This window comes from Myxocyprinus asiaticus, chromosome 33, assembly GCF_019703515.2.
Source record: "Myxocyprinus asiaticus isolate MX2 ecotype Aquarium Trade chromosome 33, UBuf_Myxa_2, whole genome shotgun sequence".
Lineage (NCBI taxonomy): Eukaryota > Metazoa > Chordata > Actinopteri > Cypriniformes > Catostomidae > Myxocyprinus > Myxocyprinus asiaticus.
Genome location: NC_059376.1, coordinates 43555805 through 43576140, shown reverse-complemented (window position 1 = coordinate 43576140; position 20336 = coordinate 43555805). Strand labels below are relative to the sequence as shown.

Genomic DNA, 20336 nt, shown 5'->3' with positions numbered 1-20336 from the left:
CAGTCAGTAACTGCCCTGTTTGATTTAAGTCTCACAGATCATCATTTAATAAACAGTAACAGTTCCAGAGACAGTTTAGATCAGGGCTCTTCAACTACTTTCTTGCGGGGGCCAGATTATCCAGATGAAAACTTGGCAGGGGCCAAAGATGTTTCTGTATTTATCTTAGCTAACACTTTCATCGCAAGTAACATACACCCTTAATACTGTGCATTTATTCATATTAAAATAGTCACAGGATATACTGTATATTGAATTATACTTTTTAAGATCTGGCCATAAATTCCTTCATAAGATCTAGCTGAAGAACAAACATGATTTATACTTTTTTATTACATTTTTTATTTTATCCCCTTTTCTCCCAATTCCCACTATTTAGTAGGTCCTCATGGTGGCGCGGTTACTCACCCCAATCCAGGTGGTGGAGGACAAGTCTCAGTTGCCTCCGCTTCTGAGACCGTCAATCCATGCATCTTATCACGTGACTCGTTGTGCATGACACCGCGGAGACTTACAGCATGTGGAGGCTCATGCTACTCTCCACGATCCACACACAACTTACCACACGCCCCATTGAGAGTGAGAACCACTAATCATGACCATAAGGAGGTTACCCCATGTGACTCTACCCTCCCTAGCAACTGGACCCATTTGGTTGCTTAGGAGACCTGGCTGGAGTCACTCAGCACACAGAAGAAATTTAGTACTCCAAATACAAACATTCAGATCTCAGAAATTCATATCGTAAACAAGCTAGCTGGGTTAATTACTTGTGCCACCCAGTGCTCAGCATATATATTTTAAGAAATTAACACTGGCCAATATTATTAAATGCTGTAAAAGTTTTGACAATTTCAGTTCATGTTAACAGAGTTTTTCCTGGGTCAAAAATGGACTTCGGTGGTGACTGATGTATACGATCATCCACATGCTTGTTAGTTGGTTTATTAAATAACTGCATTTAATTAATGCGTAACTTAATTACTTAATTGCATTTAATGTTTACATTGATTATGAGTTGTTGTTTTTTTCACCATCTAAGTATATGGAACCTTTTGAATTCAATGCAGAATATTTTACTTTAAGGCACTGTGTGATATCAAACTAAAACCTCCTAGACTCATGGCCAAATTATGGACCAATTATTATTTATTCATTTTCTAATATATGTTCTGTAAGAATTTTTTTGATATTAGGAAATAAACTGGCCTTGTTTGTCTTCAGATATTACTAAAGTTTACTTAAGTTATCAGGAGCCTGATGAAAGGAAAACAATATCTTAACATTTTAACTAGCACAGTCCAAGCTCAGTAAAGTATTCTTTTCATGGGAACAGTCAGAATATTTAACTCTTATGTGTACACAAAATAGTAACACTCAGGACCTTCAGGACAAAAATGTCCCCATTGAAACCCATTAAAACTGCAATATTTGATCCCAGTGCCATTAAAGCATAAAATCATGAATTCTATGATATTATGCTTTAAATCCAGAGCCCTGTCTTCAAAATTTACATTTTTAATATTTTCCACCAGATGGCGCCATTTTTCTCATGTTTAGCCTATGGAGCAAATACAAGCTTTTCCCCTATTCTCTGTTTGCTGTATTATAGAGCACTGCAGGACAATTTAATAAACAATGCAGCTAAAATTGTGTGTGTGTGTGTGTTGGTATGGATGTCAGAGTGTGTTTTGTATGTGTGTATTGAGAAATGTGTGTGTGTGTGTGTGTGTGTGTGTGTGTGTGTGTGTGTGTGTGTGCGTGTGCAGGGCCGTAGCAAAAAAAAAAAAAAAAAATTACAGCAACGGTAACAAAACTGCACCGAGCGAGCACAAACTAACGAGTCAGAAAATAAGTGAATTGGACGAGATGGGGTAAATTCATGACTGACGTCACAGAGAGAATTTTGTTATTTCTATGTAAAGAAATTAGTTCGACTGTTTCTTTCAACAGCACAAAACAGCACAAATCGAGCTCAAACGAATGACACCTGTTTGGAGCGATTTAGACAACATGGGGTGGAGAGTGACGTCACCGCTCCCGAAAACATTCTTGCTATATCTAAGGAAAGGAAATAGTTACTGCGATTGTTTTAACGTCACCAACCCAGCACAAACGAACGGCGCCGATTAGGAGTGATTTGAGCGAGATGGGGTGGAGAGTGACGTCACACAGCCCAAAAAAGAATGCTTTAATATCTCAAACCAGCACAAACGTTCAATTTTGCGGCACAAACACAGCACAAACGAATGGAATAGTTTTGGTGATTATTTAATTATATGGGGTGCCAACTTCACGGAGGAGCCAGAGCTTGTTTAGCCCGAGATGGAGCACTGGTATTAAAATTAATGGGAGAAATTGGAACGCCCAATACGGCGGATGTAGAAAAAAAGTCCCCGCCTTAAAGAGCCAATCGCCTGTCAGTCAACTCTAGAACACGCATGCGCATTAGCTGGACCATCCTGAAAAATAGCGCTTTTAGCGTGATCTAAAAAAAGAAGCACAATTTATGAAACCATTGTTGTCAGAGTTTACTGATGATTTTAAAAATGTTCTTTGATTGCAGTCTTGACCAACCGTTTCAGTGATTTCGGTCTCTCCCCATTCAAGTAGACAGGAGCTGCACTTTTAAATAGCTGCCGAGTGGACTGACTTGCCTTGTAAGGGACTTTGAGCTCGACAGAGGGCGCACTGATCTCAGAAAATCAACTCATTTTAACACTCAGAGATAAATTGAGAATATTAAAGAATAAGTACAGTCTCTGTGCTTCTTATTGTACTTTCTGATGATTAATTATTGAGAAAAAATAAATAAATAAATAACATGCATCAATAAGACAAACTCCCTCCCAAAACGAGACAAGTCAAAAAATGAAATGTTAAGGACTGTAGAAGAATATTCCTGTTTGTTCAAATAACAGATTGTCTCATGCAGGAAATACAATGATGACCCATTTACTTTTTCAATGATGCTGCACACAAATGTTTGGTCAGATGAACCAACTGCTTTTACAAACAACAGAAACCAAAGAACAATACAATTTACATTAAGTGACCGGCGGAAAGGCCTGTGTATTAAAATAAAGCCAGAATCAACCATCTACAGAACATCCTCACCCCATTTCCCCTCACAGTCATTCATATAAACCATTCTAGACTGCTGAAACATGTCAGGTGACATTTTCTGGAGCACAGCAAATTAAAGACTCAAATCTGTTTGGACTATAAATACTAATTAAGTTAATTGTCCGGAATGGATTTAAATCTGCACACCGGTCATAAACTGTTAGACCGCTGGTCTCTGGTATTACAGAAGTGGAACTGAATGGACCGTGTGTGGTTTTTTTATTTTTCATAGTGGTGCACCTTTCTCAGCAGCACATTTACAGAAACCTCTTTGTCCTTATTCATCCAGAACTTTCACTTCAGCCGAGACGTTTCACAGTACCTGATTCTGTGTGTGTTCACAGGCTTTGGACCGAAACTTTGAGGTGTTTGGAAGACAGGAAGAGGATCTGAGCACTTCCTCTTTGCTTTCAGAGTTTCATCAGGACGGCCAGAAGGTGTGGCGCCTAAACAAGGTCTGAACGCCATATGAGAAATGTATGTTCTTGGGCAACCAATATACAACATACAAGTGTTTTTTATTACGTCTCTTTAGTCTGGAGGCAGCCTGAGTCCTGAAAAAGCTTCTATTTTGCATTCTATTCTAAGGAAAAAATAAATAAGTTATGAGTATTATAAAAATATTTGAAAGAATTTGAAAATGTCTTATTATTTGGTCTCGTTTGCATGCACTGGAGCTGACATGAACAAAAACTGATGGTTAAAATCTGTACAAAGTGTATGATCTATCTAATCTGCTTGCATTTACTATAATTAGTGGTCTAGAAAAATTACACATTTCTTCTTAATTTTTTTTTGTCATAATTCTTTCCAGATATATATCTAAGATTAAATGAAAGAGATTTTCAATGTGGCCTCGGACCTCACTATAAATATATATATATATGTCATTATAGATTTAAATAATGAATCTTGCCAACAATTCTCTCTCCTTTATGCAAACTGAACCCCCCCGCAACCAAACTGGGAAACAATAGGCATCAACAATGAGAAGTACGTTATCTTCCGTAAAGGGTTTGAACACCCACAGCGCAGAGAGAAGCTTGTTTGATCAGGGTTTGTGAAGTATTCTTAATACTTCCTTTTTCTGTTTAGGAAGTGTGTTAACCTTTTTAAGGAAGAAAACCGGTCCAAAAGGTTGTTCTGTAAAAATAGACTAAAATGAAGTGTACTTAAATATCATATTTGTTTGGTTGGTTTGGCATTAAAAATATGCACAAAAAAAAAAAAAAAAAACAGTTTTATATCTTATGGTGAGTAACTAAAAGTTGGCTTATGTGAGATTATAGTTGTGATATAATAGTGTAATATAATAGTTGTGAACAGTTCTAACATAGAATGTTCTTAAAGGAACCCTTACTATCACTCAAAAATTATTTTAAGATTTATGCATTTCAGTTTCATAAAAAAAAAAAAAAAAAAAAAAATATATATATATATATATATATAATTTTATTATTTTTTTTTATGTACTGGCAGAATAGTTTTACTCCATATTCAGAATTAAAGCTTTTTCTCACCAGTTTTTTTTTTCTTTTTTGTGCAAAAGTGGCAAATATTCTGTGTTCATTAAAATGTAAAAAAAAAAAAAAAAAGGTCACTTTTTAAATGAATTTATTGTACATAAACACTGATTTGCTTTCATACTGCAGCTGATTCACAACTAAATAAAATCACTCAAAAATTTAAGAACCTACATATTTACATGCTGTACTGTTTTCATATATTTTAAAGCAATACAAAAATTAGCGTGATTTTTCAATCAAACCATTCATAATTAATTTATCAAAGTCAGACTTGATACCTCCATTGAGGACAATCAGCATTAATGGTCAGAAATAGTTTAAAATAGTTACAAATATCATCAATATTTTTTTATCAAAAAATAGACAAAATCAGTTTGCTTCTTATAATTATATTACTTCCACTGAACCATATGAAATCGTACTATTAAAACACATACTACTCTTCTGAAAATCAACATACTTTCATAGATTTCTACACATTTTCACTAAATAAAAGTGAATTCTCATCATCTACTCACCCTCATGCCATCCCAGATGTGTGTGACTTTCTTTCTTCTGCAGAACACAAATGAAGATTTTTAGAAGAATATTTCAGCTCTGTAGGTCCATACAATGCAAGTGAATGGTGACCAGAACTTTGAAGCTCCAAAAAGCACATAAAGGCAGCATAAAAGTAATCCATACGACTCCAGTGGTTTAATCCATGTCTTCAGAAGAGATATGATAGGTGTGAGTGAGAAACAGGTAAATATTAATGTCTTTTTTCACTATAAATCTCAACTTTCACTTTTACTTTCATTCTTCTTTTGTTTTTACTGATTCACATTCTTCATGCATATCGTCACCTACTGCGCAATTTATAGTAAAAAGGACTTAAACATTGATCTGTTTCTCACCCACACCTATCATATCACTTCTGAAGACATGGATTAAACCACTGGAGTCTTATTGATTACTTTTATGCTGCCTTTATGTGCTTTTTTTAAGCTTTCTGGCCACCATTCACTCTTCTTAATTATGCCGATATTTTATATAGGAATGCTAGTGTTTCTTCATTGCAGAAGCTTGATGCAGTTTACCATGGTGTGTTAAAATGTATTACTGGATGTGGAGGTTTAACTCATCATTGTATCTTGTATGCAAATGTTAAATGGCCTTCTATGTTTGTGCATGGGGTCTTTCACTGGTACACCTTCATTTATAAATCACTAATAGGTTTGTTGCCCACATATCTTGTAACACATGTTAATATTCATACAAACTCTTACTATAGCCTACGTTCTGATGAAATGTTATGTGCCCTAGTCCCTAAGATGAGGACTGAGTTTGGAAAGAAAGCTTTTTCATTTGTTGCTCCTTTATCTTGGAATGTTCTTCAACAAAGCTAACAAACGCTAGTGCTTTTAAATGTATTTAGGATTCGGAGACTTTTTAGACAGCAACTTCGGCGAGTGTCAATGTTTTCATGTATAATTAGCCTAATCTTAATTTTATTTTATTTACCAAATTTTGTATACTTGTTTTTACTTGTGTATTTCATGTTTATTGTTACAATGTTTTATGCTGCCATTTTGGCCAGGACTCTCTCGTAAAAGAGGTACACAGTCTTAAGAGACTAACCTGGTAAATAAAGGTATACTGTAAATAAAACAAATTAAAAACTTGCATTGTATGGACCAACAGAGCTGAGATATTCTTCTAAAAATCTTCATTTGTGTTCTGGTGAAGACAGAAAGTCACACACATCTGGGATGGCATGAGGGTGAGTAAATGATGACGGAATCTTAATTTTTGGGTGAACTGTCCCTATAAACATGGTCATTTACAGTGTGTTTGTCAGTGTGCATCGAGTTCTGCATCAGAGACGGAGCTCTGTTGACTCTCACAGTAACTTCTGCTCTGGAGCTCCTCTTGGTCATCATAACATTTCTTCTCATCATGGGCCTCCTCGTCCTCCCCATCATCTTCATCATCGGCCTGTCTGGCCTCCAGCGCTGGGTTGTAGATATCAGGACTGTACTGGCTCATTCTGTACAGACTGTCCTCGTCTTCCTCTCGACTGGAGCTCCCACCGCGGACGCTCTCACCGTCCGACTGTGAGAGGCGAAGCTGCCCCTGGGCCTTCTGCGACAGATCGAAGGGCTCTTCCTGACGGATGCGGGACAGAATCCGCAGCGGGCCCGAGAGACACAATCGCCCGCAACGTCTGAACACTTTCCAGAGAGAGTAAGACAGCGAACATTATCATAATTAAAAATATATACAAACAAAACAATATTTCCAGAGTATTTTATTTATTTCAATTTTTTTTTCTCCCCTTTTCTCCCCAATTTGGAATGCCCAATTCCCAATGCACTCTAAGTCCTCGTGGTGGCGTAGTGACTCGCCTCAATCCGGGTGGAGGAGGACGAATCTCAGTTGCCTCCGCGTCTGAGACCGTCAATCCGCGCATCTTATCACGTGTCTTGTTGAGCGCGTTACCGCGGAAGCTCAGGCTATTCTCCACGGCATCCACGCACAACTCACCACGTGCCCCACCGAGAGCGAGAACCACATTATAGCGACCACGAGGAGGTTACCCCATGTGACTCTACCCTCCCTAGCAACCGGGCCAATTTGGTTGCTTAGGAGACCTGACTGGAGTCACTCAGCATATTTCCAGAGTATTAAGATTAGTGTTCTGCTGAAGCGTCTTACCCCGAGCATCCAGTCCTTGATCCATGATCCCGTGTTTGACCTTCATGTGGCGGGTCAGATTCCCCTTCAGAGTGAACTTGCTGGTGCAGTAAAGACATTTGAAGGGTTTGCTGTCAGAATGCATGTGCATGTGGCCCATGAGATTATGCATTCTGTTAAACTGCTTTCCACACAGCTGTGAAGAGAGTAACTATTTAGACTTTGACCTATAAGAATGCTTTTGACACAACGTGTGTCAGAATGTGTAATGTTCTTATAGATTAATTTCTAATGACTAGCATATATGTACTGTTTGAGGACTTCCTATCAAAGCTCAGACTCATAGCTGTGATTGGGTCGCATTGCTCTTATACAAGTTAACACAATATGGACAGTTTTTTTTTACTTTTGGTCCGCAGACAAAAGTAGTTTGTTTACAGTGTTGCAAACCTAAAGTTGGAATTCTGTGTAACGGACACAAGCAAGTGGAGCATCCCAGTGCTGTTATATTAAATATAAAAACTGTTGTAAAAAGCCCATAAACGCACACCTGTTACCGTACCTTCTATAATAAAGGAATATTCCGGGTTCAATTTAACTTAAGTTCAATTAATGGCATTTGTGGCTATAATGTTGATTACTGCAAAAATTAATCATGACTCATTCCTCCTTTTCTTTAAAAAAAGCACAAATCTGTGTTCCAGTGAGACACTTACAATGGGAGGAAAGGGATAGTTCACCCAAAAATGAAACTTCTGTCATCATTTACTCACCCTCATGCCATCCCAGATGTGTATGACTTTCTTTCTTCTGCAGTGCACAAATGAAGATTTTTAGAAGAATATTTCAGCTCTGTAGGTCCATACAATGCAAGTGAATGGTGACCAGAACTCAGAAGCACCACATGTGGCACCTGTTTAGTTTTTCTTTCAGATGTGAAAGTGGATATTTAGAGTAAAAAAAGACCTAAATATTGATCTGTTTCTCACCCACATCTATCATATCACTTCTAAAGACATGGATTAAACCACTGGAGTCGTATGGATTACTTTTATGCTGCCTTTATGTGCTTTTTGGAGCTTCAAAGTTCTGGTCACCATTCACTTGCATTGTATGGACCTACAGAGCTGAAATATTCCTCTAAAAATCTTCATTTGTGTTCTGCAGAAGAAAGAAAGTCATACACATCTGGGATGAGGGTGAGAAAATTAGAGATTTTTCATTTTAGGGTGAACTATCCCTTTAATAATACAGTGGGCGTTTAATGTTTTTAATGCCTAGTGTATTTAACATTAATTATAAATTTTACTTTATTGTCCTACATGCTGCTTCTTAAAACGTTTGTAAAATGAGTTTAAATGTACTTATTACATGTATTTATATTAATCCAAAATAAGGAGCTACCATGTTTGCACATTTGTTTACGGTGTGGTTTATTTTACAATATTTTTTAAAGGATAAAATGATCAAATTTACCCAGCATTCCTGTAAAAATGAACCATTATTTGGGTTGAATAAATAACCCATTTGCAGGGTTAAAATGAACAACCTAATTTGCTGGGTTAGTTTAGCCCAGTGTGTGTTCTGTCCCATAGTTAGGGGAGCATGGGGCACAAACTAATGCGGGGCTAGTTGTCACACACGTGGTTTAAACGTTTCCACACATGCTGGTAAGGCGAAACTTCTTTTGTTTAAACGACACTGTGTAGATACAAAAAATTGCGGAAAAATTCAAAAAACTTTGGAAGATATCGCCAAAGGTTAATTTTAAAGTAGCAAAAGTAAAAATTCATATGAAAGTACATTTTCATCTCTGTTTTTACTGTTTATTTAAAATGAGGCAAACTTGGTATCATTTTAATCTCTAGTCTTTTAGCTAGCATCTTACATAGTCTTTTAATTCTCAGATAGCCATTATAAGTGACCAGCCAGGTTTAAATGGGTTAATTCCTATGTTCCCAGGGTCCTATGTTCCACAGATTTATAGGGTTAGGGTTAATATTTATGAAATACAAGGGGGCCTGGGTAGCTCAGCGATTATTGATGCTGGCTATCACCCCTAGAGTCGTGAGTTTGAATCGAGGGCGTGCTGAGTGACTCCAGCCAGGTCTCCTAAGCAACCAAATTGGCCCGGTTGCTAGGGAGGGTAGAGTCACATGGGGTAACCTCCTCATGGTCACTATAATGTGGTTCTCGCTCTCGGTGGGGCATGTGGTGAGTTGAACGTGGATGCCGCGGATAGCAAGCCACGTGATAAGATGCGCGGATTGACGGTCTCAGACGCGGAGGCAACTGAGATTCGTCCTCCGCCACCCGGATTGAGGCGAGTCACTACGCCACCACGAGGACTTAGAGCGCAAGTGGAACTGGGCATTCCAAATTGGGGAGAAAAGGGGAGAAAAAACAACAACAAAAAACTGTTCAAATTTGACCCGAACACTATAGGAGGGTTAATGTGTTAACAGAATATTGAAATGGGGAACTTAGGACCCTGGGAACATACAGTAAATACTCTCCTGGTTTAAATCCCAGTTGCGCCAACGGGACATGTTGTAACACTGCGTTGCAATGTGCCCCAATTACAAAAAACTATATGCAATTCCATGTAGTCAGATATGTAATTTACATAATTCCCCTTAATGCGTGTGTGTGTACGGGAGTGTGTGTGTGTGTGTGTTTTGTCATCAATCCATGCATTATTTCAGTCAGTGCTGTGGCTTTGTTGTTTATTTATTGTCAAGTGTCAAAATTATTGCTATATTATATATGACAAAGTTAATAAATGGCTTTTGTTTACATGAAAATGTAGGTTATCTTCTAGGCTTTTTAATTAGATCAGATACAGTTGTTGGGGGGTGGGGGGGGGGGGGGTGGTTAAGCTGTTATATGGTCTTGTTACAATGTGCCCCCCACCTATGGGGGTTGTAACATTTCACTTTCTTTTTTTTTTTGAGGTAGATGGCAAAAAAAGTATTATATGTATTCGGTAATGCTGACACGAGTCACATGGATGCCCATTTAAATTAGTAATGAGCTACAGTATTTTACTTGGCAAAAGAGTTGTTTATTCCTGTAATTATTAATAATAATTCTAACTACGCCTAATTATTGAACATTTGTGTCTTTTATTGTATTGTTTTTGCAGCTGTTTTTTTTAAAAGCAGTAAGAGGCCTTGTTTTACAGTAATTTTACCACAGTTAAGGGAGTCTGCCTTATGTTGTTCCTATGAAAACCACATATCCGCGTTACTGTAAAATCACTGTAACACACTGCCTCTTATGGCTTTTTGCTTTATTTTAGTGCACTATAAACTTACAATAGAGAGTGAAGTAGATTTAACCATAATCAAGTGTTTATTACAAGAGTTTTTCTGAGGAATGCTGAAGGAATTCTCACGAGTTACTACACCGAAAATAGAAGAGTCGTCGTCTCACAGAACGAGTTCTGTAAAGTGCACTCCTCTTCTGCTGTCCTTCCTCTACATTCTTTTTTTATTAGGGTGGTCCTTTCCTTTCTTTCAGGAGGAGAGAGGGACTGTAAACTGTCCGACCGGACCGTGAGAAAACAGGAAGTGCTCCTGAGCACGAGAGAAAGCGAGATGAAATCTATTTGCGGGTCTGTTCTCGGGGGACGAGAGAGCCATTGTTACACACTCAGTTTATGCAGCGATATCCTTCCTACAGACGAAGAGACACTCAACTGCCAAAAAACGTATCTGGTCATCGTTTCACCCACCCATCCCAGCACAGGGTCACAAGCATTCAAAACAGCCAAGATGGGTTGGTCATATCTATGGTACAATTAAATGAAAGTGAATGGTGACTGAGGTTAGGATTCTGCCTAATATCTTCTTTTGTGTTTTACAGTAAAAAGAAAAAAGTCATACGGGATTACGGGATCATTTTTGATTGTATCCTTCTTCCAAGTTTGCTGCCATTGAAAACGTAGTTGTTGCTCACGATTACTTCACAGTGACGTCATTTTCTTGTTTACAAAAAGTCGCAGGAGTATGGCAAAAACAGTGCAAATGCCTCCTATGCATTTTTTTTTCCTCCCCAGTTTGGAATGCCCAATTCCCAATCCGCTCCAAGTCCTCGTGGTGGCGTAGTGACTCGCCTCAATCTGGGTGGCGGAGGACAAACCTCAGTTGCCTCCACGTCTGAGACTGCCAATCCACGCATCTTATCACGTGACTTGTTGAGCACATTACCACGGAGATGTAGCACGTGTGGAGGCTTCACGCTATTCTCCGCAGCATCCACGCACAACTCACCACACGTCCCACCGAGAGCGAGAACCACATTATAGTGACCACGAGGAGGTTACCCCACATGACTCTACCCTCCCTAGCAACCGGGCCAATTTGGTTGCTTAGGAGACCTGGCTGGAGTCACTCAGCACGCCCTGGATTTGAACTCACGACTCCAGAGGCCTCCTATGCATTTTAAAATATGAGTATGAATATGAATCAAACATGCTGGCTCTGTTTTTTTTAGGCCACCTTGTAGTTATTAAATTAAATACAGTTTACTCACTGACGGACCTTGCATTTGTAGGGTTTGATTTCCGAATGGACGATCATATGAGCCTTGAGTGTTTGTTTCTGGATGAAGCTCTTGTAACACAGGTGACACTGATACGCCCGGATGTTGGTGTGAATCAGAACGTGGCGTTTCATGTTGGCGAGCAGCGTGAACTCACGGCCACAGATACGACACTTGTGCTCCTTCACCCCCTAAACGATACACAGATAGAGACAAATAATCCATGAGACTCCAGACAGTCACAGGCCTGTTTCACACTTCTTGTGTCTGCAGTATGTAACAGCAGGCGCACATGGAGTGTTCACACTGAGAGTGTTTCTATACTGCGTAACAGAACTGCAACTCTATCCTGAAAATAAAGTGATTTCTGGGTTACCACATTGAGCTTTTCTTTTAATAACAGATATAAATTATAAAATGGTTGGGAATGAGCTACTGAAAACTACATATTAGAAACTTGATCATCATTAAATTTAATTCACAAGAGGAGAGTTAGTGTTAGGGTCACATTTACATCCAAATAGTAATTAATTTACAGGGACAGATTAAATCAGTCAGATCTTCTGAATAGAAACTTTTTGTGTGTTTGTCACTGCGTGTTTCACTTGAATCAAGCAAGACAGACATGCTTTTCAGACAGGTGCATTTACACCTTATTTTCTGCTAGTTATGTGCAGCAAAAATAGACTCCTCACTGAACCAGACAGTAGCAGATTTAGAGCTGAAGTTATCACATGAATTATGTGAAATATTTGAGCGCTTGAATGTTCATCAGGAATGACTATTTATCAAAACAGACAATTAAAAATATATATATTTTACTGTGCCAAACCTAATTAATATTCGTGAGTTTCGCCACATCCCCGTGAGAGTGGCGAAAGCATCAACACAATGCCCATACGCGAGAATCTTGACAACGAGAGGGTTACCTTCTAGACATGTCCCTTTTTTACTATCAATCTCCACTTTCAAACAGCCCTCCTAAGCGCTGTTCCTCTTGTGTTTTTACCGATTCGCATTCTTCGTGCATATCGCCATTACTTCAATATTGATCTGTTTCTCACCCACACCTTTTATATCACTTCTGAAGACATGGATTAAACCACTGGATTACTTTTATGTGCTTTTTTGAGCTTCAAATTTCTGGACCCTGTTGACTTGCATTAAATGGACCTACAGAGCTGAGATATTCTTTTTATGTTTTTTGGTGAACTATTCCTTTAACCATGGCTTAACTGCAGTAACCATAACTGAACTATAGCATTTGTAGTAAAACCATACTAACCACAAAATTTACCATGGTCTTACTACAGTAACCATATTGATATTTATAGTCAACAATAGTAAAAATACAGGAAAACAAAAACTGGTAATAATCAAAATAATAATAATAAAAAAACCCAGTTACTTCGGTTTTACTATAGTAACACCATCGTTAAATAAAAAAAAAAAATGCCCTTGCGGAAATGACCTATGGTTTCACTATAGTAAACCTGCAGTAACCATGTAACCATTTTTGTGGTGAGATCCATGGTTTTAGAAACCATGGTACATGTACCACAAATGAACCATGGTGTTACTATAGTGAAACTACCCTTTTCTTTTTCTTTTTCTTTTTGACAAAATAATTATGAATTTCATTACCATAGTTTTAGTTTTGCTACTTTTCTACGGTTTTACCATGAATATCATAGTACAACTTTGTTTACTGCAGTAAAAACATGCTTAATTTCCATAAGGGATGGATAAAGTTATTGCGAGGGAATGCAAAACAATTTTATAAAATTAATTGCTCTTCCTGTCCTTGTATCTTGTTTAGTTATTAAGTTAAAGGGTATTTATCAAGTTATTTTTACTGGAAAATAAGACAAAATACTGAGTAAGATTTTTTTTATTCACTGTGCTGATGTAAGATGTGTGAAACAAGCTCAGGATTAAGGTTAAGGTCAGGGTTAGGTTAAGCTCAGGGTTAGGTTAAGGTCAGGGTTAGGTTAAGGTCAGGGTTAGATTAAGGCCAGGGTTAGGTTAAGCTCAGGGTTAGGTTTAGCTCAGGGTTAGGGTTAGGCTAAACTCAGGATTAGGTTAATCTCAGGGCTAGGTTAAACTCAGGGTTAGGTTAAGCTTAGGGTTAGTGTTAGGCTAAGATCAGGGTTAGGTTAAACTCTGGGCTAGGTTAAATTCTGGGTTAGTTTAAGGTCAGCATTAAGCTAAGCTCAAGGTTATGCTAAACTCAGGGTTAGGTTAAGCTCTGGTCAGGGTTAGGTTAAGGTCAGGGTTAAGTTAAGGTCAGGGTTAGGTTAAGGTCAGGGTTAGATTAAGGCCAGGGTTAGGTTAAGCTCAACGTCAGGTTAAGCTCAGGGTTAGGGTTTGGCTATGCTCAGGGTTAGGTTAAACTCAGGGTTAGTTTAAGCTTATGGTTAGGTTAAGCTCAGGGTTAGGTTAAATTCTGGGTTAGGTTAAACTCTGGGTTAGGGTTAAGGTAACCTAAGTTTTACATAAACTTCATTTAAAATCAGTGTCCTGTCATCTGTTTACCTTGTGTGTCAGTGTGTGCTGTTTGAGATGATGTGATTGGACAAACTCCATCCCGCACTCACTGCAGATGAACGGCCGAATGTCCTTGTGTTTCATCATGTGATTCTGCAGCTGGCTCGGATACTGGAAGCTCTTCCCACACTCACTGCAGTCGTACTGGACTGGCCCGCGGTGCGCTGTCAGGTGCCGTTTCAGCTGCGCCAGTGTCGGGAAGTCCAGTCCGCATTCCACGCAGATGTTCTCCTGACCTCGTTCGTGCTTCAGCTCATGTGCGCGCAGCTCGCTGGGGTACGCAAAACCGCGTGCACAGACGTTGCAGCTGTAGGGTTTGATGTCGCTGTGCTGCATCATGTGTCTCTTCAGGTGGCTGGTCTGTGTAAACGCTTTATGACACACCTGGCATTTATGCGGCCTCGCGCCCTGATGAGTGAGCATGTGCGTGTGCAGGTGACTCAGCTGTTTGAAGAGCTTCCCGCAGACGGTGCAGCCGTGTGGTTTGATGCCGCTGTGGCCCAGGATGTGCGTGATCAGGTTGTATTTGGAGGTGTACGATTTCTCGCACATGCGGCACTTCCAGCGCTTTTGATTGTGGCCTACATCGACATAGTAGCTGTCGTCGACGTGGACACTCAACCCAGGTTTTTCAGCATTGGTCAGAGTGGATTTGCTGCCCTCTTGACCTCTGCGGCGATACCAAAATGCCTCGCTCTGGTAGAAAGTGTTCGGGGAGAGATGCGGGATGGAGCCGGGCAGGAGGAAGGGGAACGGAACTAAACTTGGATGGAATGGGGAAAAGTACGGTGATGGAGAGTGCACGAGCAGAGGGGATGCGGGCCACAGCGGCAGCGGCTTTACCATCTCCTGTTTTACCTTTATGCCATCATACCGCCCAATAACACGATGCAGTCGCAGTCTGTTGAGGTCAATCATGCCAGGGGCATATCGGTGGGGTTGAGGCAGGTTGGGATGAGGGAGAGGGTATGGAAGAAGAGAGAGGTCAACGGTTCTGGTGGTGCAATCATCTGCCTGTTTGCCATCATTGTCTTTTAAATCCATATTGAAGTTCTTTGGTTCCTACACATTAGAGTTTCTCAGATCATTGGTTTGCTTCATAGAGCTTCAGTTGTGGATTTGCCCATAACCTGCCTGTAAAAACAGTTTGCAGAAAGATTTATTGCAGATGAATTGGTGAACTTTGAGTCAAACACCTACTTGTTTGTAAAGCAAACTGTCAATGTTCTCAAGATCTTCACGCGGCTTTGTTTTAAGCTTCCAGCCACTAGTGCTCTAAAACAATGCCAAACTCTACCAGAACCAATCTGTCTAAACTGGCCAGTTGCCCCATCCCTGCTTTAGATAGATTGGGGCCAGTTGCCCCATCCCTGCTTTATATAGATTGGGGCCAGTTGCCCCATCCCTGCTTTAGATAGATTGGTTCTGGTGGAGTTTGGCACTGTCATTAAATGCAGCCTGTCGGACAAGACTGAGGACGCAGGGGGAACCCATGTCTTTTGTTTGCCTGGATACGAAATCTGTCATTAAAGATTTCAATTTGATTTGCAAATACAAAGAGTGATCAAAGAGACATGCAGTATGAGAGATATGTACACCAGAGCTGCTCTCCTCACATATGTAAAGGGTGAAAGGCATCAAAACTTTTTACGAAATCCGTGACAGCACAAGAATCACCAAAGACATCTAATGGTGTTTCGCTCGTGCTTGCAAAAAACAAAAAAGTTGTTGTCAGAGGGAGAAACTTTAAAGAAATGCATGATTGAGATGCTGATTGAGGTCTGATTGTTGAAATTCTTGCGAATAGTGTGAGTGTTCTCTGACACACAGGACTGTTCGCTCCATGCATGTGTTGTGGTGCTGAAATGTTTTGTATTAATGCACTGAAATGTTATGTTCTTGTATCCAGTATTGTTATTGATGATAATATTTAGATTTTAACTAATACCTATAAGCTGTTTTATGAGGTGGGGTTGGAAATGTTGTCTTCATTTGTGTATTTGTGCAAACTGCTCTCATGAAAAGTCGTACATAATTTACGAGTTGGCTATTTCATATGGCCTAGCACGATGCTGTTCACATAAACTCGTACGACTTTGTCACGTGCAAATTCACGGATGTCTAATGCAGAAGTAAGCACGATTTCCGCGCACGAGGCGATAAGGACATACTTATTAATATTATGCCCTTACCCAAACCCCTTATCTAAACTTATCCAATCAGTAGAGTGTGTAAACATGATAGGAAGCTGTTGTGTGTGACAGAAGCAAGTAATTGTTGCGTATTAGATGGAAACAATTTCCAGCAACGTTGTTGGCTGAAGTGAAAATCGTAGGGATTCAAATGAGTGCAGTCACACGATATCATACGAATTAGCCAAATTTAGAAAAGTTGTATGAATCCTGACTGTGTGTTACTTTGTGTGTTGCAAATGTAGACAATGCAAATTAGATTAATTTTCTTAATTTAAATTTGAAATATATCGCTTGTCAATTGAACATGAATTTGTACATGTGAACTGCATGTTTTAGTAAAAATGCAAGTTACAAAATAATTATATTAGTTTTTGATAAATATTGGTAAATAAAAATGTTACAAATCTTTAAAGGCACATTGCATTAGCCGTGTATAGATTACCCACAATAATGAGGAAATTGAGTAAGGGGGTGAACATTGTTAGAGTGCGGATTTGTAATTCGGCCCCTTGGTAGGAAGCCCTCGCGACCTTCATAGTTGCCCATCCCTGGTCTAAATCGAGTAACCCTGATAGATCACTCAGATAGATTAACTTCTCTCTTCTCTCTTTTTTTTTTTTTTACTTCTCTTTAAGTTCATTTTTCACTTCATTAGCAGAGGAACTTCTCATTTTCATTACAAAGCATTTACTTGTACTGTCCTCCTAGTAGAACATAGTCAAACTGTCTCAGAGGTTCATCAGTTATCAGAAATATTATCAGTCTTACAGTATTTGCTGATTGAAACAGGACTAAACGAATGCGAACAGCATCAGAACTTTAAATACTTATGCTTAAAGCACAGATTCATAATGATCATAATATATCTGGTAATAACAGCTGACATAAACATCTAGAGCAGGTGAAAACAAAAAAACATTTTCTCCCCAATTTGGAATGCCCAATTCCCACTACTTAGTAGGTCCCCGTGGTGGCACGGTTACTCACCTCAATCCAGGTGGCGGAGGACAAGACCGTCAATCCGCGCATCTTATCACGTGACTCGTTGTGCATGACACCGCGGAGACTCACAGCATGTGGAGACTCATGCTACTCTCCACGATCCACGCACAACTTACCACACGCCCCATTGAGAGCGAGAACCACTAATCACGACCACGAGGAGGTTACCCCATGTGACTCTACCCTCCCTAGCAACCGGCTTACTCACTGCTTAGGAGTCCTGGCTGGAGTCACTCAGCACACCCAAACTCGCGATTCGAACTCGCGACGTGGTGGTAGTCAGCGTCAATACTCGCTGAGCTACCCAGGCCCTATTGTGTTTTTCTCTGGCATTTCAAACTGACCTGGTGAAAATCTGTCAGTTTATTAATCAGCTATATGAAACAGATTAATGCCCTATACAGAATTGTGTTCTGTAATGCCCTATGTTTTTTAATTTATTTTTTCATTATACATAAAGCATTATTATTATTAAATAAAAAATTCCATCATCATTAACTCACCCTCATATTGTTTAAAACCTGCATGACTTTCTTGCTTCCATGAAAAACAAACAGAAATGTTAGGTAGAATCTCAGTCACCATTCACTGTCATTGTATGTAAAAAAGATGCAATGAAAGTGAATGGTGACTGAGACTAACATTTCTGCCTACTTTTTTGTTCTACAGAAAGAAAAAAATAAAGTCATAGAACTTTGGTTTTTGTGTGAACTATCCCTTTTAAAATGCATTTTAACTTTAACACAATATGTGAGTTGCATTAGTAATAAATGCAGATTAATATGAAGCTAAAAGCTGAAGTGCAGGGACATATACACTGAAAAAGAAAAACATTCAGAACTTCCTTAAGAAAAGTATGTATATTATCAGGAAAAAGAAGTATGTACAGTATATTTAAGTTGTTATGGAACATAGAGAATGTAAAATATACAGTAAATTATTTGTATGAATACAGCAGGGTCAGAAATTTAGGGGGTTCAGGGCAAAAATGCCAGCAAAAATGAGGAAAATGACCCCGAAATTCAAAATGGGGTAAAAAAAAAAAAAAAAAACGTCCTCGTAATGATTTCTTCTAGGTTTTTTATTTATTTATTTTATTTGTAACTTCTGATAGAGTTCTAAATATTTTATTATTCTAGTTATACAGATTATGGAAAAAAATAAATAAATGAAAGTTGATGTAATTCTTAGAGTAAGAATGAATTCTTAGGTAATAAATTTGTAAAAAAAAAAATTAAAAAACAAAAAAAAAATGCCCTGGAAATAAAAACCAGGGAGCAAATATTGGTGCTTAATGTAAAAGTTTATTTCTGACACTGGAATTCAGGCATATTTAAGTCATTTTATTCCGTCCTCAAGTTATGCTGTCAGTATCCAACCAAAACATTGATGCTGTCAACAGTGAAGAACACTACAGAAGTTTCCAAAAAAATTTTTTAACATCAGTTCATAACTGCACACAACATGACAGCACCTGTAACCATCATCATCTCCAACCGTGGCGCTCAATGAGCCGTTAAACACAAATGATAAACTCTCAACCCAGCGTGTGTGTGTGTGTGTGTGTGTTATCAGGCTGGCAGCGGCCCGTGTCTCTTACCTGTCGCATGCCCTGCGCTCATCACAATGACCCGCTCAAACAGCATTTGAAGTGACTTAAGACACAGAACAGGAAGAATCACTTTGTTCTCTTTTTTCAGATGAGTACCTTTGCACAGAAGGAAGGAAGGGAGGAGAGGAAGTCAACAAGCCTGTGCTTTCCTGCTCGAAAATAAGGAAACACTAGATACACATCTCCATTCCTCCTCGAAATACTGCAGGACTGTGAGGACTGGACACACATGCATATGGACGCATGTTTAGATTTGATAAAGTACATCATACCAGAGACAATCAATTCCTGTTTCATTATCATCAGTCTCTGCATGGATAACAATGGAAAGTCATTCAGTTTATTCATGATGCGCTCCATTTTAACCCTCTGGTGAATGGCGTCCACTACAGTCCAGTTCTAAGTACATCTGGAATATTTACTGCTGTTGCAGTAGACTGATGTGTAACTCTCTCTGATGTGTAACTCCAACTGCTTTACTCGCACCGGTGACGATTCTTCTGGCACCTCCCCGTCTGGACCTTTATATTTCATAATGCCTATACCAAATATTATTATTTTTTAAATGGTCTATTTCTTGCTTTAATTAGATAGTTTGGGGCGCCTGTTCCTGTGCTTGAGCCCCTCCATTATGGACAGCACGGCAAATCCGTTTACCTTACGGTCTTGCAGATTCACGCTTTAAAACATCAGGAAAATCAGACCTTTCCTGACTGAATATGCTACACAGCTCCTGGTCATTTCCAGACTGGACTACTGCAATGCTCTGTTGGCTGGCCTTCCAGCTAACACAATTAAGCCACTGCAGATGATCCAGAATGCAGCAGCGCATCTGGTCTTCAATCAGCCAAAAAGGGCTCATGTCACCCCACTCTTGATTTCACTCGATTGGCTACCAGTAGCCGCCCGTAACAAATTCAAGGCTTTGACTCTGGCTTTCAGGACAGCCAATGGAACCACACCCTCTTACTTCAATTCACTTCTTCAGGTCTATGCTCCACCTCGCTCTCTGCGGTCAAGGAACGAGCAGCGCCTGGTGGTCCCATCACAAAGAGGCTCAAAGTCTATTTCACGATCGTTCACTTTCTCTGCTCCTCTGTGGTGGAA

At 39.3% G+C, this 20336-nt stretch overlaps 1 protein-coding gene across 3 annotated transcripts; it reads right to left on the bottom strand.

Moving 5' to 3' along the window:
• Positions 1-5601: 5601 nt before the first annotated feature.
• Positions 5602-19346, bottom strand: LOC127423855 (zinc finger protein 366-like). 3 transcript variants are annotated; one of them, XM_051668510.1, is made up of 5 exons: positions 19218-19346; positions 14409-15554; positions 11873-12064; positions 7350-7524; positions 5602-6865 (listed from the first exon to the last, which is right to left on the bottom strand). In XM_051668510.1, the coding sequence occupies exons 2-5, from the start codon at positions 15462-15464 to the stop codon at positions 6489-6491; spliced, it is 1800 nt and encodes a 599-aa protein (XP_051524470.1). In that variant the 5' UTR covers positions 15465-15554; positions 19218-19346; the 3' UTR covers positions 5602-6488. The 3 variants fall into 3 exon arrangements, with proteins under 3 accessions (XP_051524470.1, XP_051524468.1, XP_051524471.1); XM_051668508.1 differs by lacking the exon at positions 19218-19346 and adding an exon at positions 17603-17711; XM_051668511.1 differs by lacking the exons at positions 11873-12064; positions 19218-19346 and adding an exon at positions 17603-17714.
• Positions 19347-20336: the final 990 nt, after the last annotated feature.

Coding starts and splice junctions, on each gene's coding strand:
- LOC127423855 (XM_051668510.1), bottom strand. CDS start 15,464: ATGGATTTAAAAGACAATGATGGCAAACAGGCAGATGATTGCACCACC. Junction 12,065..14,408: donor AGCACACACTGACACACAAG/GTAAACAGATGA, acceptor TGTATCGTTTAG/GGGGTGAAGGAGCACAAGTG. Junction 6,866..7,349: donor TCAAGGACTGGATGCTCGGG/GTAAGACGCTTC, acceptor CTCTCTGGAAAG/TGTTCAGACGTTGCGGGCGA.